Source organism: Alexandromys fortis, unplaced genomic scaffold (genome assembly GCF_014885135.2).
Source record: "Alexandromys fortis isolate MF-2015 unplaced genomic scaffold, M_Fortis_MF-2015_v1.1 scaffold_3, whole genome shotgun sequence".
Lineage (NCBI taxonomy): Eukaryota > Metazoa > Chordata > Mammalia > Rodentia > Cricetidae > Alexandromys > Alexandromys fortis.
The window spans coordinates 11,552,364-11,578,121 of NW_026067909.1; the positions used below are offsets into that span (position 1 = coordinate 11,552,364).

Genomic DNA, 25,758 nt, shown 5'->3' on the forward strand with positions numbered 1-25,758 from the left:
GTCATAGGCCCCAGGAAGGAGCCTACTACTGTTGTCTTGCTAAATGGATGTTACCAAACTGCCTTCTAAATGTTTGCTTATACATATTAATTAATGCTGTTCTTCATCTTAGCCAGATACCCTTCGCTTGCAGTGAGTTGTAGTGATATTTTCTTTGTGATCTAACAAATAAAGCTTACCTGAAGATCAGAGTGCAGAGCTAAGCCACTAATTAGCCATAGAAGCCAGGCAGTGGTGGTATACATCTTTAATCCCAGCACTTAGAAGACAGAGGCGGACAGATCTCTGTGAGTTCAAGGCCACCCGGGACTACATGGTTGAATCTGTCTAAAAGAACAACAGAGCTCACACAAAGGTGATCCCAGCACGTGGAATCACACACCTTTAGTCCCAGTACTAGGGAAGTGGAGACAGGAGTGATATGGCTGGGTGGAGAGAGGAATATAAAGAGGAAGAGACAGGAGTCAGTGCAGTCTGAGGATTTATAGATCATAGAGACGAATGCTGTCTGAGGTTTTGTAGAGTGAGCGATAGTCCGAGGATTCAAAGAGACAGATTAGTATGAGGATGCAGTCTGGGATGCAGTCTGAAATTTCGTAGAAAGAGATTCAGTCTGAGGATTCAGTCTGGGATGTATAGTCTGAGATTTCATAGAGATTCAGTCTGAGGATTTGTAAAGACAGGATCACCCCTTTCGGTCTGAGCATTGGTAGAGGTAAGAATTCTCTAATGGCTGGCTGCTCTGCTTCTCTGATCTCTCAGCATTTGCCCCTATATCTGACTCTGGGTTTTTATTATTAAGACCAACTAGAGTCCGTGCTACAGTGAGCAGTACTTGATGATGAGACTCATAACTCAAAGCGCTGAGAATAAGTGATCGTTGAGAGCTCAGCCCTGAATGGGACGTCTGTATCAGCCTGACCTCCAAGGCTCAGGGGGCATCAAGGAAAAGGGAACAAAGAATGTAAGAGCCAGAGGGTGGAGAGGACTGCTGTGAGCCGCTGTCTTCGGGACATGATATGGTCATTGTACCCATGAACTCCCTGTAGCCATGGTTACCTGCGAAGGATCAAGACAATAGATCAGACAGTCCAACAGGTGGCGCTAGCGGACTTAGTAAGGAGAGAAACGGAGAGGAAGAGGGAATGTGAGAGGTTGCAGATGTTGGAGGTTATGAGAGGGAGAATGGGAAGGGAGAGTTAAGTGTGCAAACGATCAAGATACATTGTATACCTGTATGAAATTGTCAAAGAATAATAAATGCTATTCTCTTCCTTTAAACAGACACCGCCTGCATACAGTAAGTGCTCAATAGTTATGTGAGGTTCCTGCCTCACAGCCACATCACTAAGCCCAGGAAATCATATAAGCCATATTTCTCTCCTCGGGGAAGCTCTGGTGTGTCCTGAACCCCAGCACATGGCCATCACGGTGACTTTCTCTGCACATGTGGCCATGTTCCTGACCTGCTATTTCTGCCCCTAATCCCACTGGACTCCCTTAAGTCCAAACCCCAGCAGGTGTTCACAGCTGCCTGTTCTCACCTCTGAGCCCTGCCATACTGTTCCCACGGCCTGACATACCCTCCCTAAATCAGCTACGTCTGTGTTTCTCCTCAGACCCCCGATGAGTAGCCACCCCTTCTGAGAAGCTGCCTCCCAAACCTGCCCCAGATTGGAATCAGCCCTTCCTGCAGCTGTCTGGGTTGTTCTCCTTGGCAAAACAGTGGCCACAGTAAGTAATACTGGCCCCCCGGAGAAAGCTACTTCCTCTTCAGAAAGAGATCCCAGGTTCTAGTGTTCCCTGTTCCTCTCTAGCCAGAAGGGCAATTTTCCCACACTCCCTCACAACCAGGAAGTGTCCCGCCCCTCTGGGGCCTGTTTAGAACAAGTACAAAAGCTAGGATCATTCCACGCCGTGCCTGTTTCCCAAACTGCAAGCTCTTCTTGTGGGTGAGTAGCCTGCCCCTTTTCTTTTTGCTTATCACGAACACCGGAGGATCCTTGGCCTCCCCTCTGTTCCCGAGGCGGTCTTATTCACACCCCAAGCTCTGCCCGAGGACCATGATCAGTAAAGATTTCACAAGTCTACTGGGGAAGAATTAACTTACTAGGGATCTGACCTGACAGGAACTATTCCACACTTCTTCCTGATGGAGCTCAGGAGGACCTGGACTCGGGTCTTTCCCTGAGTCCTGAGATTCCTGACCCCCCAAGTCCTCTCCTTTCCGTAGCAGGCCTTTCTCTCATCTTTCCTGTCTGGAAGCCCGGGCTGACTGGGTCTCCTCCTCCAACCCTCAGAGAGCCATGGTGGGCCCCTACAGCCTCTTGGCAGAGGACCTGGGATCCACACTTGCAACACATCTCCCATCCCAGTTCTCGCCCTGGAATCTACCCCAGACAAACTGCACATGCCTGGAAACAGAGCCCTAGGCCTGATCCATCGGTTTGAACTCCCACGGCCCTAGCCCTGACTACCTGTTTTGAGGCATGTTCTCAATGGGCTTCCCTGAGCGCCCCATGTCTGCCCCCACCCTGTGACAACTCCTCCCGTTTCTGATCTGCTGAGTCAGGGTGAGCACACAGCAAAGGAGGTGTTGATTTTGACGCTGTGGCCTGTGACCTGACCCCTATTCGGCTGCAAGGTAGAAAGGTGGGGTGGGCATCTGGTTTCTTAGCAATGATCAACCTGTCTGGAGAGGAATGGGTATGGATAGTAACGGGCCTCGGCCAAACTAGATCAGAACCGCGTCTTCCCTCATGGTGCCATCCGGGCTGAAGTGCTGGGTTCCAGGCTTCTCTGCTCCTCCAGGAATGTGGGAACAGGGCAGGCAGGGTGACATGGGGGAAAAGAGGAGTTTCTATAGCTTCCAGAAACCTCCTGATCAGTGAGAGAGGTCCAGTGTTCAAGAGTTGCCCGGACAAGTGTAATATCTCTGCACCACCCCAGGCTTCTGCTTTCCCTTTTTCTCCTGGATCCCAGGTCCAGCCTCCCTTCTTCCTTTTCTCTTTCTCCTCCTTCTCATCTTCCCTCCCCAACCCGAAATGGACACCCTCTGCTGCTTGAGTGGTCAGAGTTCCAGCCTCCTCCCGACCAGGGTAGCGTCCAGGGCAAGACCGAAGCCCAACACTTGGAACTACCCTCAGGGGCGGGTAGTGGGGCGGGGCCTCGGGATGCGTGTCTGGGTTGGCCAATGAATGCTTAGAGGCTGCTTTGCCGGCTTGCCCTGATTCCCAGGGTGGGTGGAGCTAGCTGCCAGGCGGGCGGGCCATCCCTGGAAAAGAAGGAGGGCCCAGGTTATTGGGGGGTGGGACCTTCCCGGGTCACCGCGGAAGGGCGGGTGTCAAAAACACCTGGGAGGGCTCTACCACGAGGAATGCAACCCCTGCTCTCCCGCGAAGACAGGTACAGAGGTCACCTGCTGAGCTTCCAGAGCGTAGGATACCAAGTATCAGGGCCCTTGATGGACTCTTGGGTGAAGGCTGTCCTGGGGGCACTAATGGTGAAGTCAGGCAAAACTTTGAAATGGGCTCAGCCAGGCCTGTAACATCTGGTTCCCGCCCGTGGAAGAGGTTGGGAGGGAAGGAAAGCACCCCACTCTAAGTGAGGCTGAGCTGCCCCTACAAGTGTGGGGCCTGAAGAGCTGAGCTGTCCCCCAGTCCCTTCTCTTCTCCAACACCAGAAAACCCTAGGGCTTCAGACAGGTCCCAGAAAAAGGAAGGTTCTCGGTGGATCCAAAAAGGCCCCTGCGTAATGACTTGTGTCAGCTCCATACCAAAAACATACGCCAAAAGTATCCGCCAGAAACGCTACCTGCCTTCTTTTCCCTCTAGAAGTCAGGCATGGGGTCTTCCTGTGGAGGACACCTGGGAGCTCAGTCAGACTCCCTTTTGGGGCGAGGGTGCCCTCTGAAGTATGGGATGCTCCTGTTTCCTCTTCTATGGAGGCTGTGCCCTAGACCAGGAGCCAGCAGATGGGGAGGGGACCCGACCCACTCTTGGAGGCCGAGGTAGCTGGAGAGCCCTGACGAGCTCTACGGTTCGATACTCTCTTCTCCCTCTCCTGCAGGCACAGGCCACCCCTTCCAACCCGGTGAGTCAGCACCCAGCCAGAATCAACAGGACTTTTGCCCCTTGCCTGCCGCAAGGCTTGCCCTGCTCTGGCTCAGGTTCCTCCAGAGGTCCGGATACCGCCTGTCCGGAATGTCTGGCCAGCTCTCTGGCAGCATGGGTGCTCACCGGAAAGGGATCATCATACTCACCTATGTGCTGGCCGCCCTGGAGCTAACTTGTCTCTTCATGCAGTTCTCCTTCTTACCAGTGAGTAACACCCACACCCCACACCGGAGGCCCGGCACTGCCCTCTTGGTGGGCAATGGCAGGGAGCAAGGTGGGGCTTGATGCTGCTGGATACGTTCAGAATCCTAGGAACTGGACCCATTGACACCCCCGCCAACCTGTGAGCTGCCCTCTCTGCCTTTCTTGAGACAGTACTCTCCTCCTATAACCGCCTCACTTGCTGCCCCCTGCCCCATTCTTCCCCTGGGTGCCTATGCCTGACATCTACTCAGCTCCTGTCCTGAAGGGCTGTAGGCAGTCAGTCTTTTCTGATCTTTGTGTCCGTCCATCCCTTTGTCCTTCTAGGTATCCCCTCTGTTTCCCCGTATCCACACTTTATACCCTATTCTATCCCATTTCACTGGCTTCTCTCCTACCCACCAAAACATGAGGACAGGGACTTGGTCCCACAGCCTTGCTGGATCTACCAGAATCAGTGCAGGGTGGAGCAGAATAGTCGCTACTGGCTACAGGATGCCTACCTACAATCTTTGGTTCGTTCCTACTTTTCACTAGAGTTTAGTCACTCAACAAAACTGTATGGAGCTGGCCCACAGGAGTCCACGGCGTACGGGCAGCAGCATCTAGAACTCAGAGGTCGACTATCCATCTCCCTTTTCTGTCCAGCCTGGGTGGGATCATGACATTGGCCACATACCACTTTACAATGCTCCCTTGGAGATTTTCAAGGCTAGGTTGGCTAGAGCGTTGGATTGAGGTTAGCTCTGTGTTAGGCTTGGGACCCATTCAGCATATGGGCCTTGCCCTCAGAATGATAAGCAGGACAGGCTAGGCAGAAGTGAGATACCTGGGCACACAGGAGTTTTGATTGAAGCCAGAACCCTGCTCACATTATACCCAAAAGTCCAAAGTTCAGAAATACAAAGAACAGAGTCAGATATGACCAAAATATGAGGTCTGAGTCCTGGCTGCCATGGCCCTCCACTCCTCTGTCCCTGGAGACTAGAGCGGCAGAGCTGGCCCTGCCTGCAGCTGGGAATCTGGGTTAGAGGCAGCCCTGGCCTTTATGGCCATTCTGGGAGTGACAGACACTTTCAGCTCAAGACCCCACCCTCCATCAGCCTTCTTAAATTGAGCTCTGCTCATTCACTGATAGCCAGGGTCCCCACCCCAAGCCTCCTTCCTGAAATGTTGGCACCTGGACAGGAGCCTTACCTTCCTCCTCATAAAAGGAGGGTTGGCACGGGGAGGAGAATGTATTTCAGCCTCGGAGCAGCCTGCATGAACCTGCAGTGGCTCCCACAGAGAGGCTCTGGTTGGCCAGCCTATCCTCATGAAGTCCTATGCGCAGACCCCGGACTGTGACACATCAGAGCACAAAGGACCAGACACCTGGCCCTCAGAGCTGGTGGCTGGCAGGGTTTCAGTAGTGCTGGTGTAATAGTGACACGGTGCAGTGAAAGAAGAAATGGTCGGGAGTGAGAAAGGGTGAGGGTGCACGGCAGGTCTGGGGTCAGAAGGCAACAGAAGAGCAAAGGGGTGAAGGCAGCCGGAGAAGCATTACCATGCAGAGGCCCTGGGGTGGTGCTGAGCCTGCAGCTAGAGAAGAGGCATTGAAGTCCCAGGACCACACTCATCAGGAGCTGCAGATTCCAGGATGACTAGGGACAACCGTGGAGGGGTGCAAAGGAGGCAGATCTGCTGTCAGTGGGTGGGTTACATGTGAGGGAGGGTGAGAGAAAGGAGTTCAGAGATGGACCCAATCCTGGGAGGGCAGATGCTGCCTGCAGTGAAGAAGCAATATTAGGAGCTCTCTGGCTACGAGCACTGACTGCTCTTCCAAAGGACTAGGGTTTGATTCCCAGCACCCACATGGAAGCTCACAACACCTGTAACTGTAGTCCCAGGGGCTATAATGCCCGCTGTGGGAACTACACACATGGTGCACAGACTATATGCAGACAAAACAGCCATATACGTATAATAAAAAATGATAAAATAAAATCAAAGAAACAACAGTCAAAGACCTCGTCGGTGTTGAGGAGGACAGATCCCTAGTTCCTGCCATGCTGTGCAGGACATGATTTCAGACAAGGCACAGAATAGAGGAGGGACGTGCTGGCCGTGGGTCAGAGGCATGGGGCACTACATGACAGAAGTGGCTGCAGCAGGCTCTCCAAGTGGGAAAGGAGGGTGGCAGGAACTACTGATGAGGTAGGAGGCCCAGGACAGTCTAGAGCACAGAGTTACAGAGGAAGAAGCAAGCCACGGAGGCAGGTGCCAAGCAGAGAGGGGCCGGCTGGGGTTTCCCTGAGCAGACTGCTGGAGGAAGGAGGAAGGAGAAAAAGCAACTGCTTCGGGCAAGGCGGGAGAGAGCTGGAGCACCTGGGTCAGCACCCAAGGCTGTGAGGGGAACTGGAGGAGAAGGCACCAGGGAGAATCCCAACAGACTGACATTATTAGAACGGGGCCCTCTAGAAGGTCTCGAGAGAGGAGAGCTTAAGGAGTGTTAGCCTTGGGACAGATGCCTATGGGGCTAGTGACAGGTGGGCCAGCAAGGAGGAATGAGGAGGCAGAGATCTGGAGGGAGATGTTGACTCATGTGGGGTGCAGCTGGATGGGGAGGATAAGATCCTGGGGTCCCAGGACTGCTTGGGTCCTCTATAGGAATACTGCCACCTCTCTTCTCCTATCAGATAGTCAGCCCCTCAAAAGGGCCTGAATCCTAAGGAATTCACAGAGCAGACTGTCTGGGCTGGGCCACATCTCAGAGGTTGTTAAGAGGTTCAGGGAAGTTACTTGCTGGGCAGAACAGTGCTATTAATATTTGAGGACAAGACATTGAGGATGGACGTCTCTCTGTGGTTCACTTGAAGCGTGTCCTGTGGAGGGAGTGGGCCAGAAGTCGTTGGCTAGGGACTCCTACAGGGTCCACCTGGAGAGGGAGGAAGAGGGTCCCCAGGGAAGGCCTCCTCTCCCATGACACTGCCCTCTGCTCCCTCCCACCCCTACTTGTCTGAAGTGGCCTGACTACAGACCCTTCTTGTGTTTCAGTATCTGTCTCGGACACTAGGCCTCGATTCTGTCAATTTTGGCTACCTACAAACGATCTTTGGAACGCTTCAGCTGCTGGGTGGGCCTGTGTTTGGCAGGTATGGTGTGTGAGGGATGCAGAACCCACAAGACCACATGACCGCCCCTCCTGTTCAATGGGTGTAAGAGAGATCCAGCGCCTGGTTGGCTTCCAAGCATCCTTGGTGCCGCATTAGTGATACCCCAAACTCCAGCTAGCGAACCTACAGACAACTTCCTTGATGGAAGCCCACATACCCACTCCTGCCCTGGGTGGTCCTTCACCAGCCTCCCAGCAGCCCCAAGTGGGGAGTGAGGGAAGGGCCCTGCCTACTGGGCACTGACTCACCCTGCTGCCCCAGGTTCGCAGACCAGTACGGGGCGCGGGCGGCCCTCTCCCTCTCCTTCGTGGCAGCCTCGACTCTCTATCTACTCCTAGCAGCCTCCTGCAGCCCAGCCCTGCCTGGTGTCTTCCTGCTCTTCGCCTCGCGCCTACCCTCAGCACTCATGCACACGCTTACAGGTAGAGACTGGTGGGTAGACCTGGCGGAAAGTGGGTAGAGGGGAGAGATGAGGGCGTGGCTTCAGGTAGGGGGCAGGTGGCGGGTGAGTGGGATGGAGAGGTGGTGCGTGGTCTAAGACCGGCCAGACAGAGTAGAGAGGTTGTAGAGGTGTGGACTGGGTGGAGGGTGCTGTGGAGGGGCTGTGTGTGGGGGGGGAATACAGTCTGGGTGGAGGGACTGCCAGGCCTGGCCTAGTTGGAAGAATTTGAAGGCGTTTGTTGCTTGGACTCCTGAGTGGGCTGTCCACCGTGAGGGGTCGGGTCCTGTTCAGCCCCCTCCTACCCGCAGCTGCCCAGATGGTCATCACAGATCTGACAGCGCCCGCAGAACGGCCAGCGGCCCTTGGCCGGCTGGGTCTCTGCTTCGGCGTTGGAATAATCTTCGGCTCCCTGCTTGGCGGGACCCTTAGCACCACGTATGGGTAAGTGGCCTGGCGAGGGCCTGGGGATCCGGGAAGGCACTTGGCAGGTTGCTCACCCTCAGACCATTGAGCCAGCAGCAGCACCTCTCTGAGACTTGGTTTCCCCACTTAAATGTCAAACATTTGGGGAATCAACCTGCAAGGTGGGTGGAGCGTTGGGTAGTGTCGCCACCAGGGGGCGCCATCGTTACGGCCAAAAGCGCAAAAGTGCCGCTTTGGAAACGGCTGTCCTGTCCAGGAGGAAGGGTTGGGAAGGTGCCTCTGACACTCCTGTGTAGACTGGGACTCCTGACATTCATTCTTATTGCATAAAATCTCATTCAAGCTGTTTCTAGAGGTGGCTCTCTCTCGGGAGGGGGGCTGTGGCTGGAGTCCCTTTGAGGAAGAGGGAGGAGGGGATAGATACCCCAGTGTGCTGCCCACCCTGTGTGCCTGTTTTCCTCAACATTAAAAGTTAGTTCTGACAGTGGCTTGCAGTCTTAAGGACATCCACCAAGTTAGGCTTTTACCAAGTCCCCAGCTCTCTGCCCCAGAATTCTTCACCTGACCCTGCCCTGAGGACTCAGCTCTTTGTCCCCTTAGAAAGACCTCAAAAAAAAAAAAAAAAAAAAAAAAAAAAACATAATTCTAGGATAGTCTTTGGTAGGCTCTCCTGTCTGCCCCCTCCTGCAGTGGGGACAGACCCAAGTGAGGTCTCCTTGGGAGAAAAGCTTCACCGTGGGCTTAGCATGTTCCCTGGATCCTTGCCCCAAACCTCCTGCACCCATCTGAATGAGATCCTAAGAGTCAGCCTGCTCTTACTGTCTCCCCAAAACTCTCATGAAGTCAGCTGTGGTGCTGGGGCAGGCGCCTCATCCAGTAGGGGCCATGTGCTTCTTCTCAGAGGAGCCTGTGTCCTCAAGATGGACACAGCTCCTTGTAGGCTCTCTCCTGGACAGAGCCTTCTGAGTGTCTAAAACCTGTGCTTTGGAGGTGATATTTGAAGGACATATCTGTCACAACCAGGCTCTCAGCCGGGCGATGGTGGCGCATGCCTTTAATCCCAGCACTCGGGAGGCAGAGGCAGGTGGATCTCTGTGAGTTCGAGACCAGCCTGGTATACAGAGCTAGTCCCAGGACAGGCTCCAAAGCCACAGAGAAACCCTGTCTCGAAAAACAAAAAAAAAAAAAAACAACAACAACAAAAAAAAAAACAACCAGGCTCTCTCATCTTGGATTAACAATGTCAGTCCTAAATTCTTAGGATTTGACTTCCTCCTCAAACCAGGCCCTGTAACCAAGGCTCCCCAAATTTCCTCAGACCGACCCAGTGACAGTAGAGGCATCCAGGCAATGGCTGAGCTCAGAGTAGCAGGTATGGGCTGACACCAGGGCCCAGTTGCAGCACGGCTCTAGGATGGTCTGTGGCAGGCTCTCTTGTCTGTCCCTTGCAGTGGAGACAGACCTGGCTTGGCAAGAAGGTCACCAGGGACACATGGCAGAGGTCGTTGACATGGACCTGGATGCCCTCTCAATATTATTAATAATTATTAATAGCTTGTCTAGCTCACTAGTGCTAATCAAGCAACTAACAAGTGCCCCCCAGGATTCCACATTCTGGGGCACAATCGGGAATAAGACAGCCCAGGTCTCTAGGCTGTGTTAGAAGTGTGTCTAAGGTTCTAAGAAAAAAACTACCTAGACAAAGAGAATGACCCGCAAGGCAAAAAGTTTTACTTCTGTGAGAGGGGGCAAGCTTATCGATGGGGTTCGAGTTTGGTTTGTTCTCCTGTGCTTCATTCTGAGTGCTCAGAGCTTGGTCTGGTGTTTGACCAGATCTGCCGATTTCAAGCTGATAAGCAGGTGCGGTCTGGAACAGAATTCCTGACCTTGAGTACAGATTTTGATTCCAAGAACTGATGACCCTGGAGGAATTTGAGTTTCGGCCTGGCGCTTCATTTTTCTTTATCTTTTCTTTCTTCTTCTAAAAAAAAAAAAAAAAAAAAAAAAAACACGGTCTCACTATGCAGAGCTATGCAGAGCCCTGGCTGGCCTGGAACTTACCAGAACTTGCTCGACAGAGCGGGCTGACTTCAATGCCACTGGAATCTATTTTTCTGCCTCTGCCTCCTAAGTGCTGGGATTAAAGGCATGCACCACCTCATCCAGCTCTTTTATATTTTTTTAAATGAAGTTTTGTCTTATTTAACTGCTTGATAGAAAAAGACAGTACATTTCTCACAGATGTTATAAAGTTGGATTGAAGTCAGGTGGTGGTGGTGAGCGCCTTTAATCAATCCCAGCACATAGGAGGCAGAGGCAGGCGGATCTCTGTGAGTTTGAGGCCAGCCTGGTCACAGAGCGAGTTCCAGGACAGCCAGGGCTACACAGAGAAACCCTGTCTTGAAAAAGCCAAAATAATAATAATAAGTTAGATTAAACTATGTGAGATATGGAAAGAAGAAAGCAGGATGAAGGGGAGGGGATGGTTAGGTGACCATCATGATTTCTGAGCAGGTTAATTTTAAGTAGAGACCCAATGCAGGGCAGGAGGGAGGCAAATAAGCAGAAAATGTACGGACCCTGGGGTCCAGGGAAGTAAGGAGGCCAAGTGGCTGCAGGGGCCAAAGAAAGGGAGAGTCAAGCCATGGAGCTGAGAAGTGGGCATGGGTACCCAGGAGGAAGATGAGGGTGGAAGGCTCTACACCATCCAAGTGAGAGTGACTGGACCAGAGATGGCCACTGGGGTCAGGATAGAGGGTAGATTCTTGGCTGGTTTTTTTTTTTTTTTTTCCATGGATGGGAGTGAAATATAAACTCAAGTCTCAGCGCCAATATACTGGGCTCTCCCTAGGAGGTCTGAGCAGCATGAAGGTCCCCTGGGGGGACGACTGTTGATCCAAGGGACTGTGGAACAGACGTCCAGCTGAGCACCTCTGCCAGTGGAGGACAGTAATTGCTGCCCCTCCAGAGTGTCCCGGATGTGCCTGACCTTGCAAGGTCAGGAGGCAGAGGAGCTGAGGACCGTGTGGCTTTGCAGAGGGCAGGGAACTGAGCTGCAATAATAGGCCCAGCAAGGGTTTGTCCCTGTGGCCTCTACTCTGGGGTCCATGGATGGACCACGGGAAAGCAGGAGAGATCAGCTTGCAAAACCAGACTGGCTGTGCAGGGGAGAAGAGGTGGCCTGGGGGAGCCTTTTTCAGGATGCAGGAACCCAGGGGAAGGCAATTCAGGGGACACCCAAGGCCACGGTCCTGCTGCCAGGGTCAGGGAGGGGTACATCCCCTTACTCCAGCAGGTTTTCTCACCTGTGGTGTGGGTCCATGGGTCCTCCGAGTTCGCCAGTGCTGCAGGGGTGAGCAACCCCGATAGTGTACAGTCACCGCCGTCCGCGCGTTTCGCAGCCTGCCCCATCCGGTCCCTCGCACGGTCCTCACCTGCATTTCCTGCACCCCAGCCGCTGACTCAGAAGACACCGCTCATTTCCTTTTCCTTCTCAGCACCCCCAAGATGGCCTCCTCTGTCACACCTTCCAGAATAGTCTATCCATTTCACTACCTTCTTTTATCCCAAGCTCTGAGACCCTTTATAACCACGACATTTATATTACATAAAAAGAGGCCAAACTCAGCATCTCATTTATTGAGTGGGGGATCTGAGATTCAAATGAGGAGGCAACCGAGTGCCCAGACCTGGGGACAAAATGGGAGACTTCTTCAGGTTGTCACACCTAAGAATCTGAAGGAACCCTCATGAGCAAAGCTGACCTCGAGCTGTCTGAACTTGTGGGAGGTGCATGGGAAGTTCTTTCTCAATGACTTATAGCTGAGGGGTCTATCTTTGTCCCACCGGACATGACTAACCAGAGCCATAGCCAGGATTCACGCGGCTGTGAGCGTGATTGTCCCCCACCTGTTTGGGAGGGCGTGGAGGCCTGGGTATTTAGCCCATTTGCAATCACCTCTCGTCCCCATAGAGACCCGAGACCCAGGACCCAGGTGTCCCACAGTGAGGTGTTCCACCACAACAAGCAACTTGAATACGCTCCCCAACCCCCAACTCCCAGCTGCTCCTGACTTGGCCTCAGGCAAGAATCACCCATATTTTACACTCCCCCTCCTTGATGGACATGAAGGCCACATAGGGGTCTCCCTGTCCCCTGTCTCTCTGGCCACCCCTGGGAGCTTGTCCCCCAGAAGGTTCCAACTATGTATGCCCATCTCTGAAACCTGGGGTAGCAGGTGTGAGGAGGAAGTGGATTTGGCACTGGAGCAGGGACAGACTGTAACTGGTTTGGGCCAGCCTAGTGCTTGGTCTTGGGAGACTGAGCTGCCCAAGAATGGCCCTGAGCCCAGAGCATCTATCTATGTACACATCAGCAGGTGGGGGTGGTCCTGTGACTTATCACCCTGAACCCCAACTTCTCACAGCCTGGGGCTGGTCTTGGGAAGGGTCCTTCAGGACCCAATTCAGGTAACTAAGAGTCAGCCTCTAGTCTGAGTACATCCAGGGTCATGGCATGGGAGCAGAGAGGAGCCCTGCCTACTGGTGGGCAGCAGCATTTGTGAGGGCGAGGGGGTGCCTGTCAATGGAGGCACGGTCCTACAGATAAGATACCCTGGTTATTTGAAAAGACTCAAGGGGTGAGAATGACCAGAGCCAGTAAGATGAGCAAAATGTCCAAAAGGGCATTTGGGGGTGGTGAAGACAACACCTTTACATTGTCTCTGCGACCACCATTAGTACCGAAGACAAGACCTATGGAGCCCCTAGTGGCCATGCAGTAAAGTCCTTGCTGTTAGGGTTCTGGCCCTTTGGAGGCAGAGTTGCAATGTGTTCCCAGGTGGTTGAGAGATAGCATGGAGGGGTGAGGTGAGGGCCGCCGGAGAGGTCAAGTCTTCATTCTTTTGAAGGTGGAGTCATCAGGCTTACTGGTGGGTATTAGGAGACCTGTGGTGTTTAAGACAACATGAGACATCTAAATTCAAGCCTGGGGACTGTGAAAGTGGCCTCAGTGATGAAGATCTGGGGCATGAAACAGTGACTGGCAAACTAGGCAGGCTGCCAGTTGTCCTTGTAGAGCCAGTGGCTCTCAGCCTTCCTAATGCGGTGACCCTTTAATACAGTTCCTCATGTTGTGGTGACCCCAACCATAAAATTATTTTGCTGCTACTTTGTAGCTAATTTTGCTACTCTTATGAGCCATAATGGAGATGTCTGATACATAGGATATTTGGTGATGTATGGCCCCTGTAAAAGGATCCTTCAGCACTCAAAGATGTTGAGAATCTCTGCTGTAAGTAAAACGGAGGTGGTAACGAGCCTCCACTGTGCCACCTCTTCAGATCCAAGCTGGCAGGTCCCATGGGGGCTCAGAGCAGGATTGTCAGGGAAGACAGCTCTACTGTGACCCAGGGCCTCAGAAGACTGGGACTGCTTTCACCCGTCCCAGTGGGGACTGGCTCAGCTATGGCCATCCAGCATGTTGTTGTCCCAGCTTGACCTACAACCTAGGAGTCTGGATTCATCCACAAACATCAGGAATTTGAACAGACGCCACCAAGTCTGATAGGACTTTGAAAACTGAACTAGAAAATATCCAGCCACGAGCCCTGAGGGGCAGGTTCCCCAGAGATAAGAGTGACCACCTGCAAACCCTCCTGGACACAGATACAGAGAGGCTCTCGTGACCCCCTGCTCAGAGACTTACCCAAGACTTACCACACATTGGTTGCAAATCTTATCTGGTCCCTGAGGCCTTAGAGCATGGGTCTCTCAAAGCCAGGGAGGAGGGGGCTATTCATCACCCTCAAGTCTTCAAAGGCTCCAGGCGAGAAGAAACTGGTCATTTGGTTGGAGCACGTTGCAAAAAAGAGGCGGGAAGAGGAGTTTGGAGGGAGCTCTAGGCTAGGCAGGAGTAGGTCAGGGGTATTCAAATTTTGTTTGGAGGTTATAGGCGCACCCCAGCTGCAGGATTTTTAATTTCAGATTCATCTTAGCCATGGGGCTTGCATGCTGGGCACTTACAGGGCAGGTGGTGCAGGTGGTTTCTGACTAAGCCCCAGGCTGGGTGTTCAATGGTGCTCTGGAGTCCCCTGCCCCCACCTCTTGTGTCAGGCATCGTATGCGTATGCACCCTGTCTCCCAAGTTACAGGAGAGAATGGGTAACTAGAGGCTTTAACCCACATCTGCACGTTAGTTCCTGGCATCAAGGACCTTGGCTCTACAGTTAGGACCTCTCAGGGCCTCAGAGACACTGGGCAGAGGTCCAGAGTGGTGAGGAAGGAGTTGTCATCCTGAAACACAGTAGGAGCCCCGATAGGGTTGGGCAGAGTCTAGGCCAGGGTGAGGGCCACCCTCAGTATCACAGCCAGGCCCTGGAAATGAGGGGAGAAGAGCAGTGACTGTCGTTTACTGAGCTATATGGCTGCAGTGCCAGAAGCCTCTTCGTGGCCGGCAGATAGCATGTGGGTAGCCAGGCTCCAGGACAGCCAGAAGCCACGAGACAGACAGCGCTGTGGTCCAGCCCTCATTTGCAACTGGGGATATGCAGTGAGGTAGCCAGGGAAGATGGGTACAGTATCTATAGAGGACTCCTCGTCTCTGACAGGTATCCATGTGCCCACCCACCCAGTTGCCACTCATCCAATGGATGAGAAAAAGGTGGGAAGGGCCAATGAGAGGCTGAACTGTTATCCTTGAAGTCTTGGCTCAACTTATTAAAAAAAAAAAAAAGATAAAATGTACCAGGTGTGGTGGCATATGCCTTTTGTTGTTTGGTTTTGTTTTTTAAGATTTATTTATTTAATATGTTTACAGTATTCTGGGGTACCAGATCTCATTACAGATGGGTGACCTCCAGAAGAGTAGTCAGTGCTCTTAACCTCTGAGCCATCTCTCCAGCCCTGTTGCTCATTTGTTTTTGTCTTGTTTTGTTTTTGTTTGTTTGTTTTTGAGACAGGCTCTATGTAGTCCTTGACTCTCTTTGAATTCACTATGCAGACCAGGCTGTCCTCAAACTCACAGAGATCCACCTGTCTTTGCATCTGCACTACTATGCCAGGCTGGAGAAGGCCTTTAATCCCAACATTCGGGGAGCAGAAGCAGGCAGATGTCTGTGAGTTCAGGCCGGCCAGCCAGGGCTATATCGTGAGACTGTGTCTCAAAAGAAGAGAGAAGTGCAGGGGGAGGAAGGAAGATAGAAAAAGAGTGAGAGGGAGAGAGAGAAGGAGAGAGGAAGAAAGCCAGAGAGAGAGAAAGAGAAAGAAAGAGAGAAAGAGAGCCTGGGTTCACATGGCAGCTCATACCTATCTGTAACTCTAGTTCCCGGGGATCTAACATCCTATGTGTAGACATACGTGCAGACAAAACAACAATGCTCATGAAATAAAATAAATTAATCATTTTTATTAAAAGAAAGAAATGGGAAAGTATAAAATGAGGCCCACAGTGTGTGGTGTTCTGAGAACCTGTCCAGCGTGGCCTTGCACCTGTGTAAGTCACAGAAGCGGGACCCTGAGGGAGAGTCTGTTAGATTACACACGCTGGGGTGCAATAACCCAAAGGCCCTGGAGGGATGTCACAACATCCCACCAGCGTGAAAGCCTTAGGGATCTCAGCTGCTCTACAATTTTCTTTTTTTTAAAAAAAAAAAAAGAAAGAAAGAAAAAATTCTTATGTAATTTTAGCCAGGCAAGGCAGCGCATGTCTTGAAGTCCTGAAGCAGGTGAGGGGGGAAGCAGGTGGGTCTCCGGGAGGCTGAGGCCAGCTGCCTCTCCAGAGCAAGTGTTACGTCAGTCAGTGCTACAGAGGGAGACCTTTATTAAAAAGAAAAAAAAACCATATTATTATTTTATGGGTTTTGGAGATTTTTTTGGTTTGTCAGTTTGTTTGCTTGCTTTTTCAAGACAGGGTTTTTCTGTGTAGCCCTGGCTGTCCTGAAACTCACTCTGTAGACCACGGTGGCCAGGAACTCAGAGATCTGCCTATCTCTGCTGGGATTAAAGGCCTGCACCACCTCCTGGCAATTATATATTTTTATTTGCGGATGGGTACCCTGTGTGAGTGTGAGGTCAGAAAAGTCTGAGAAACGTGTCGTGCCCCTTGGAGCTAGAGTTTCAGGTAATTGTGAGTTACCGATATGGGTGCCCAGAATAAAACATGGGTCCTCTGAAAGAGCAGAAAGGTCTCTTACTGCTGAACCGTCTCCCCAAGCCCCTAAGTTTTTGTATTGCATCATGTGTGTGTTAGGAGGGAGCATGCGCATGCGCCGTGCTGAGATTGTAGAGGTCAGTTCGCTCCTCCTAGCACGTGGGTTCTGGGGCTTAAACTCGGGTCAGCGGACTTGACCCCAGACGCCTTTACCCTCTGAACCATCTCACTGGCCCTGACTTTCACTTCCCATCCCCCAGTACTGGGGATTGAACCCAGGCCCTTGCATACACTTAGTAAGAATATTAGCCCTAAGCCACACGTCCCCACTCCCAGCTCTGACTTTTCCTTCTCGCCTGCTTTCCTCTCACTGTTGTGTTTTTGTGGAGTTCTGAGTTTGAAGTGAGTGGGGTGCGTCCCAGCTCTCACACAGCAGTGGCCTGCTCCATGGGCTCAGCTTCTCCTGGGAGCCTGCAGAGTACCCCAGCCCCAGGACCTGCATTCCCAGGGCACCACTCAGAAGACGGACAGGATCCAAGAAGGGACCTAGCACCTACCCTTCCCTGTCACCAGTTTGCTAAAATAAGATCATGGGTGGCCACCTCTGCTCCTGAGTGCTTCTGGAGAATCTAATGAAAAAAGCAGGTTTTGTCTTGGTCGGGCCTCACACAGTAACGTTGGGGCTTTGGAGACCAGAAGCGGAAAGAAAGGCCCCTGAGGCAGCCGCTGGAAAGGGTGTCCATCCTCATGTCACCCACTGTTCCCTGCAAGTCCCTTGGGGCCTGAAGAGGTCTCATTCTGGGGTCCAGTATTATGTTCCCTGATATTGGCGAAGGAAGGGGCCCATTGAAGGAACCATAGCAGTCAGAACTAGATGCCCAATTGCCCTGGTGGATAGGAAAATATCAACAGAGATGTACCAGCCCCACACTGGGGAGAGCTATTGAGGTCTGGTCTCTATTAGTGAGTGGCCCTACTGCTTCCTTCGGTACCTCCTGCCTGCAGATGTATGTCAGAGTTCTAGCAAAGGCACCTGTAGATGCCTATTGTTTGTATACATATCAGTGAACATGGACATGATGGGAGAGGGGCATGGGCAGCTTGAATTGGCCTCGTCTGGCAGATTGGGGGCTCTCCCAAGACTCCCGCTCTCACTCATGTCTGTCCAGGAGCCGGAACAGGGCCGGGATGGGATGGTGCTGATCTGGGGCAGTACCTCGACAGTCCGTGTGAACAGCTGATCGCATTTACCTGCTGAACTTTCAGTGCAAGGTCCAGCCTAGGTCCATTTGCTCATGGGGTCCAAGTGGTAAAGAGAACCCTACTGAGACCAGGGGCTGGCTTGGGGGATGGGCCCATGCTGAGTATGTAGGAGTTCTCGAATCTGAGGAGGGAAGGGTGTTCTGGTCTGGGGTCCTCGGCTAGCTCAGAGAAATTCCCTCCTCAGAGGAAGTGTTGGGCTGGGCGCTAGAGGAGACTCTGAGATCTGAAAGACAAGTCCCCGGGTGCCAGTATTTTCCAGAGGAACAGGCTGTACTGGAAGTATTGGGTTGTCCCATGGCTCATAGCAAGGCGCCAAGGACAGTGAGTCTCTGGCAGGCAGGACGGTTTCCTACAGAATCATGCATCAGGGGCCTGAGACACAGAACCCAAACTCCCCAGCCCTGGTAGGTCCTGCCCCTTAGGGAGTGGAGAAGGGTCTTTTGGAGGAGGAAAGGTGATTTATTAGAGATCACTTGGTGCCCAGCCTGTCCTCACTGACAAGGGTGCCCTACACCTGGTCTTAGGTCTCTAAAGCTGTCCTCAGGGACACCCACAAGCCTGCCTGACCCTGGGAACCTGGGGACCAGCTGTACCATGAGCAAGGCCACTCTAACCCAGCACTGCAACTCTCCAGCCTCACATACTCTCCCCACCCCCCAACCTCCCAGAGGCTGCAGGGCCTGCATGTTGGGGCAACTGTCATCTGTAAAAATGCTTTAAGGGATCAAGTGTCTGGGACTGAGCACCTTTAGCAGGTGAGGTCTTAATGGGGCCAAAGAGACAAGGTGTGTGTGGGGGGGGGGGTGGTTGCTTCAGAGTATATCCCTGCAATTGTATGACCCAGGCTGTGTGTCGTCCCCCCACCAGGATCCAGTGTCCTGCCATAGTGGCTTTTGTGGTCACATTCTTAGGAGCTATCCTCAGCTTTACCTGTATCCCTGTCACCACCAAGGACACCAGTGTCCAGTCGGCCCATCAGGGTAAGCCCCACCTGCCCACATGGCCAGTGGATATACCACTTTGCCCCAGAAGTCAGTACCCAGCACCTCTGCTGGGAATGGAAAGACCTTCCAGCCAAGGGGTTCAGGGGACACAGAGGAGATAAAAGTCCTCCTACCCACCTCTTGCTGCTGATTCCTTGTAGGTCAAGCTGAGCACAGTTATGGGAGTCAGGCAAGCCAAGGCCCTTGAGCAGGGAAGCCCTACCAGGCAAGTTTACAAAAGTCAGGGAACACTCAGGGGACACAGGAGGCGTGAGGGCGGCTGCTAGTCTCTGAGGTGCCGAGTGTCCAGAGTCATGTGGTGTTCCTGGCTTAGTGGGAGATCCCACTGAGGTGGTTGCAAATGTGGGCCAGCCTGGCTCTTCAGAAGGGTGCCTCTGTGCCTCTGCCCAGAGACTGAGATGGAGACTGACCTGGGAGACTGCTTGGGACTGGAAGCTGTGATACAGGGCCTCAGGGGACATTTAGGCACAGCTGAGAGTGTCCTAGGTGTCAAGGCATACCTCTCTGGCTTAGCTCTCGTTGCCTTCTGGCTGGGCCGGGAGCAACTATCCTTGTCAAAAAGATCTAAGATCTAGGAATGTTCTAGCAGAGCTACCTGATGCCAGGTGCCTCTTCTAATCATCCTCCCCCCACCCCCCGCCGCCCTGCCTGGGATGCAGGGGTCCTGAGTTGGACAAAGTATGATGAAGCTGTGGGGGGAGGGGGACAAAGCTGGCAGTCAGAGCCCCACAACCAGTGATTTTGACTGATGTCCTGGGTGGCCAGGTGGATCCAATGCCGGTGTGTTTGACTTGAAGGCCATCACCCGCTTGCTGCTGCTGCCCAGAGTGTTGCCTGTATTCCTGGTCAAGGTAATCTCTGGCCTCCCTGCAGGTGAGTCTCACTACCCCATCTCCACCCATGTCCAGGGTCTGGGGTGGCTGAGAACCCAAGCCTTGGGGACCCAGATCTAGGTGATGTTTTACTCTGCCTGGAGTCCTTTATTGTCCAGTTACATCTGCGGGGGCTCCCAGCACACACTGTGGGCGCAGATTCAGGTTGTGTGCTAGCACACGGGTAGCTAGTGTCCTCCTTGCTGGGCTCTGGATCCTCTTGTGGGTCGCCACCTGGCACACAGCCCACAGATTCTCGCTAACCTTTATGTCTCTGCACCCAGACCTGGCTTCCAGAAGTGCCATATAGGCCTGAGAGGCAGCCAGACTCTGGAGCCTCTTGCTCTGGCCGTCTGGTGAAGGAACACAGGATCCTTTACCCAGTCTGCCCAACTTTGAATGTACCATCATGACCTTGTCATTTAGACCGCTGCAGTCTGAAGGTTTTTGTTTGTGGTGCTGGGAATAGAACCCAGGGCCTCACAAAAGCCAGGCAACAGCCCTACCACTGATCCCACTATGGGCTCAAAGGTATTAGAGCCCCAAAGGTTTGGCTCTTTCCTGACCCAGAAGCTCTGTGGCTGTATAACATCAGACTGAAGCCCCTAGCAGTAGTGATGGGGGCCACAAGGAAGCTGCCCCACCTGCCAGCTGGGACCAGGTCCACCAATCCAGGCTGCAATGTTTTAGTTACAGTGGTTGGAACCTGAAACCCACCCCGTTACACACACCTAAGTGGCAGGAGCCTCTGAGAGCTCCCATGATGCCCTGGGTTCTCAGCCTGGCACCTTATAGCTCACAGAGACTACTTAAGAGCAACCCCCAGGGAGTCAACTGCTACAGAATCCCAGATGGTGTCAAATGCAAGTCCCCTGCCTAAGACCCAGGAGGGAGGTATATGCTGCACTGGGGCCTGACACCATAGCTGACCTGCTCCTCTGCCCAGGCCTCTTCCTGGTAATGTTCTCCATCATCTCCATGGACTTCTTCCAGCTGGAGGCGGCAGAGGCCGGCTATCTCATGTCCTTCATCGGGATCCTCCAGATGGTGAGTGGGGCATGAGCAGAGAGTGCCACGGGGCAGAGAGCATTAGTCTCTGGGAGCCCTGCCTCCAGGGTGTGGGGCTCTCTCATTTTAGGGGGGCAGGATTTCTCTGTGTAGCCCTGGCTATCCTGGCACTCACTCTGTCAACCAAGCTGGTCTCGAACTCAGAGCTCTGCCTGCCTCTGCCTCCTGCATGCTAGGATTAAAAGCATGAGCCACCACCATCTGGCTAGCAGACCATGTCTCTTAAGGTCCCCTCAAGAGAGACTCCTATGGTGGCCCTGATACCCGACTATCACCCAGAGCTATTCTAGGATGCTAGTCATTCAGCGGGCATTCAGGTACAGACCTCCTAGGGTACCAAAGAAAATTCTGAGTAAGAGAGAGAGACACTATGAAAGGGGGAGGAGGAGGACACAGGCCTAAGGAAATATAAAGAAATGAAGGAGTGACTGGGATTAGGGTGAGGGGTGTGATCTCCATGGCGACAAAGACCTGGTAGGTCCACACCAGGCAATGTTGGCATTTACAGGGAAGCGTGGCCTGCTGGTTCAAGGGGAGTGGTAGGGAGTCTTAGTAAAAGAGGAGAGACTTAGGCTTTTGCTGCTAGGTAGAGGGACAGCAGCAGGGACTGCCTTGGTTAGGTGACCCTATGGGAAGGCAGAGGGTACTATTGGGAAGCCTGAGGGAAAGTGGCCTTCTTGACTGGTTGACTGTTTTGTCAGATAACGGTGAGACCTGCATGGCGTCTAGAAGCTTATTTTCAATTTAATGGGGAAGTCGAGGCTGGGGCGGTTAGTCTAGATGGAGGGCCAAGTGGCTGAAGCCAGAATTAAATGCTTCCATAAAACCAGTCTAGAGAGGATTTGTTTTTCTAAGACATTGATGGTTCTGTAGGACGCACCAGTGTTCTGCCAGGCATAGTGGGGGTTGTGGATGAACCGGTTTGGGCTCTGCAAGCCTGAGTCCAACCCCCATGAACCCTGACAATCCCTGGCCCCAGTAGCCTGACAGCTCCTTGCTCAGACTCTACACGGTCCTGGCCTTTGGTCTCACACACTTCCTTCCTGGTAGAGACGGGTACTTCCTATCTGAGAGACGAGATAGTGAGCCTCGCCCTGGATTGCCTGGGCTGCTGAGTCATGTCTCTGGTGTCCCTGAGTGTCCCTGGCATGGATTCTCTTTCCCTTTTTGCTGAGAAGGTCATAGGAGCCATTGCCCTATGACCTTGTGACTTTCTAGGAGCCACCTGACTCACATCTCTGGTTGTAGTCCCTGCTGGGGGTAGGGTACTCTCAAGGGATGCAGACAGTGAGGAGCTACCAGCCACCAGTGCAGAGGTCCCCATACCTTGAAGGTATTTTCAGAATTGTCAGGGTCAGGGCTTAGGTCCCGGAGCCCTAACAACCTTGGCTCAGTCAGCCGCTCATCCTCAATAGGTCAACTAAAGAGACAGGTAACCATGAAAAGCAGAGAGGAGAGTCATTCAGTGCGGCCACACTGGGAAGAGGGACAAAAAGGTCCAGAGACTCCCGAGTCTGTCCTCGGGGTCCGGACATGAGGTTCAGGGTTAAATAGGGGCAGGAGGTGTGCATAACTAAGCAGTCCTGGTCAGGGTGTGGTCCTGCCCATCACTGACCCATCACTGTCAGCTCCAGGCTCTCCTGCAAGGCGGTCTGACAAGTTCTCAGAACTCTGTGAGATCTCTCTGGGAGACAGGCTCCCCCTCTGGCTGGCATCAGGCTTCAGCCTTTCCTTTCCCCAGCGTGAGACTCCTGGGGAAATTCCAAGGTCTTGAGTCCATTGTTTCAAAATTCTGATGGCCAGAGAGAGGCTCACAAGTGTCTCTTTAGAATGCCTTCTTGCCGGGCAATGGTGGCGCATGCCTTTAATCCCAGCACTCGGGAGGCAGAGGCAGGCGGATCTCTGTGAGTTCGAGACCAACCTGGTCTACAGAGCTAGTTCCAGGACAGGACAGCCAGGGCCACACAGATGAACCTTGTCTCCAAAAACAAAACAATCCAAAAGACAAAAGACAAAAAACAAACAAAAAAGTACAGTTTCTCGTTTCTGTGACCTCCATAGCTACAATATTTTTGTTGCTACTTTATAACTGTAATTTTGTTACTATTGTGAATCATAAATATCTGTGTTTTCTGATGACCTTAGGCAACCCCTGTGAAAAGGTCATTTGACCCCAAAAAGGTTTCAACCCACATGTTGAGAAAAACTGGTCTAGACTGTCTTCTCCGCCCCCTTGCCGCCCTTCCTAGGTGATCCAAGGCCTGGTCGTTGGGAGACTGAGCACCCGTTTCCAGGAAGAAGCCCTGCTGCAATCCAGTGTGCTGGTCTATGCTGTTGTGGGACTGGGCATGGTGAGCACATGCGCGCGCACACGCGCACACACACACACACACACACACACACACACACACACACGCCTGCTCTGTGAGCGGGTCTCAGGCCATCCTCCATCCATGTCTTGTGTGTGCCCAAGTCCCTGGCCTGCCTCAGGCCACATTGCACTCTCTCCTCCCCAACTAAGGCATCTTCCATGGTGGAGCGTTATGGGTGGGACCTCAGGGTGGGTTGCCATCTGGCTTTGGAACTTCTCTGCTCAGCATAGCCCTGCCCATTGCCCTGCCAGGCGCTGATGTCCAATGTTCTCCACTTCTGTCTTCTGGTGCCCGGCCTGGTATTCAGTCTCTGTACCCTCAACGTGGTCACCGACAGCATGTTGACCAAGGCTGTGTCCGCTTCAGACACAGGTGAGCTGTACACAGGGGCCCCAGGAGTCAGAGTTCCTCCCAGTGGCCTGGGCCAGAGAAGGGGCAAGTGACGAGGAAGAAGAGCCCAAGTAAAGACCCCGCCCCTTCCTAACCCTTCTGACAAGCACAGAGTCAGGCAAGGGCACAAGTGGAGGACTTCCTGGAAGAGGCATTTGACTCAACTCTGATCCGGGCCAGAATTTCACTAAAAATTAGAGGAGGGACCAGAGACTTTGTCTAGGCAGAGGCCAGAGGAGCAAAGATGTGGACCTTGAAGGGCTTAGAGAGCCACTTAGAAAGACAGCTGGTGGCTGGAGTAGTGAAGAGGCCAGAGAAGAACAGCACAGGAGACTTTCCCCGTCCTTGACAACAGTGCTCAGAGCTTTCTGAATGGAGGCTTTGAATCCACGCAGCTAGGGAAAGCTGAGCCTGGCCTCCAAGCCTGTCTAGGGTGCTCACTCCCTGCTGCCAGGACAGCAGCTCCAAAGGGCTGGGCCAGGAAGTCACTCTGGAAGGAGGAAAAGGGGTGTTAAGGCCATGCAAGTGGAGGGTGGGGCTGGCCAGGAGGAGCAGGCCCAGCCACCAAGGCCGAGTCATGCTTGTGTACCACCCCTGAGCTTGGAAAGAGCAGAGCCTGGTTTGCCTGGGAACAGGAGCCTGCAGAGGGGGCGGTAATTGCCCAGTGTCAGTTAGTGTCTGCAGGCGTGTGGGCAGGGAGAGAGAGAGGCTTCGCCTGAGTTTCCCCTCAGCTGGCCCTGGGTGTGGGCGGGGCCTGCAGGCCCCTATCTTGGCCCAGTTTTTTAAAAGCCTGGTCTCAGAAGACCCTGGCCAGTGAGTAGCAAAGCTCGGTCAGTCGGTCGCTTTCTGGAGGAGAATGGGACAAAGTATGACTCCCACCTGGGGATGGCAGGGGGTTCTCCACTTGAAGTCATTTTTAACAAGGTCCTATGCAGGCATGTCCGCAGTAAGACAACTGACCAGAGACGTGGAAATAGGGGCTCACATAATCAGGCAAGGACACTGGTAGCCCCTAGAGCCCTGGCCCTGACCTCTGAGATCCATTGAACCTACAGGAGGATGGTGGAGAAACAGAAGAGAAAGGGCCATATAAGAGGCACTAGGGACACCATGCCCCACCAGAATGCCAGCCCTACAGCCCTACATGTGGCTGGGATACCAGATCCTCCCTGGTCAAATCCACACTAGCTATCTCAGTCACCATTTGGGGAGAGCGAGGAGTCCAGCACCCTGGATGTCCTGGGTGGAGCCCAGCGCAAGCAGATCACTTCTACACTCACAGGTCTGGGACAGTGTAGCCTATTCCTGACCTGTGACCTCTTTCCCAGGGTCCTCCCTTGCCTGGGAAATTTCTAGAAAAGAGGCTCAGTCCCATCTACACAGGGAAACTGACCCTGTGGGTGGAGGGTATTGTGCTTAATTGGGGGGGGGGGGAATGCTGCAAGCCATCCATGAACAATGGGCAGAAGGCTGGGCTATGGCCAGAGGTAGGCAGCCTGTCCAGAGACCTACCCAGGATCTGACTAGTCCCCCTTTCTCCCAGGGACCATGCTGGGCCTCTCTGCATCCGTGCATCCACTAACTCGCACCGTAGGACCCACCCTGGGGGGCCTGATGTACCGCAGCTATGGTGTCTCCATCTTTGGCCACGTGCAGCTCATGGTGAATTTGCTTGTCCTATTGGTCCTCTGGAGGAAGCCATTGTCCCAGAAGAAAGACAAAACCCGGTGACCACAGAGACCAGTGACCTGACCCAGCCAGGCAATAATAAACTTCTGGACTTCTTCCTCCTGAGTTCTTTGGGCTTTGCCTAGATCTGTGGGTAGAAAGTCTGGGGGTCCAGGATGGAGCCAAGCCAGGGGGCTCTCTGGAGGAGGAACTAGAGCTGGACCCACAGCTCTGGGGAGCACAAACTTCCCGAGTCAGTTCCAGGTCATTAATACAGCTCCTGTGTCCACTAACACAACCACCAAGGAGTCCTCCAGAAACAGCCCAGACACAGGGTGCTCCCCATCGCCTGACGCACCTTGTGCTGGGACCTGAAGCAGGTTGGTTTAAAAGACAGGAACCAGTTTTGGTGGTGCATGTCTTTAATCCATCTAGCATTCAGGAGGCAGAGGCAGACAGATCTGAGTTGAAGGTCAGCCTGGTCTATACACTGAGTAACTAGTTCCAGGCAATCTAGGGCTACATCGTGAGACCTTGTCTGTAAAAGGAGGAGGAGGAAGACAAAGGGAATTAGGCTTGGGAGGGAACAGCTGGGAACCAAGAACATACCCCAGCCTCCCCTGCTTTAAAGCTGCA

At 53.1% G+C, this 25,758-nt stretch overlaps 1 protein-coding gene across 2 annotated transcripts; it reads left to right on the top strand.

The window, feature by feature from the left end:
* The first annotated feature begins 1,833 nt into the window (after nt 1-1,833).
* Slc22a18 (solute carrier family 22 member 18) lies at nt 1,834-25,248 on the top strand. Of its 2 annotated transcripts, none has more exons than XM_050137084.1 (11): nt 1,834-1,952; nt 4,069-4,319; nt 7,353-7,450; nt 7,733-7,893; nt 8,222-8,354; nt 18,616-18,728; nt 19,518-19,625; nt 20,571-20,671; nt 22,942-23,043; nt 23,316-23,436; nt 24,998-25,248. In XM_050137084.1, exons 2-11 carry the CDS (start codon nt 4,203-4,205, stop codon nt 25,183-25,185), a joined length of 1,242 nt encoding a protein of 413 aa, XP_049993041.1. In that variant the 5' UTR covers nt 1,834-1,952; nt 4,069-4,202; the 3' UTR covers nt 25,186-25,248. The 2 variants fall into 2 exon arrangements, with proteins under 2 accessions (XP_049993041.1, XP_049993042.1); XM_050137085.1 differs by lacking the exon at nt 1,834-1,952 and adding an exon at nt 3,288-3,405.
* Nucleotides 25,249-25,758: the final 510 nt, after the last annotated feature.

Excerpts from the sequence above, each read along its gene's own strand:
- Slc22a18 (XM_050137084.1), top strand. The coding sequence starts at position 4,203 with ATGTCTGGCCAGCTCTCTGGCAGCATGGGTGCTCACCGGAAAGGGATC. Across the intron at positions 7,894-8,221 it reads ACTCATGCACACGCTTACAG|CTGCCCAGATGGTCATCACA; the intron begins GTAGAGACTGGT and ends TCCTACCCGCAG. Across the intron at positions 20,672-22,941 it reads TCATCGGGATCCTCCAGATG|GTGATCCAAGGCCTGGTCGT; the intron begins GTGAGTGGGGCA and ends CGCCCTTCCTAG.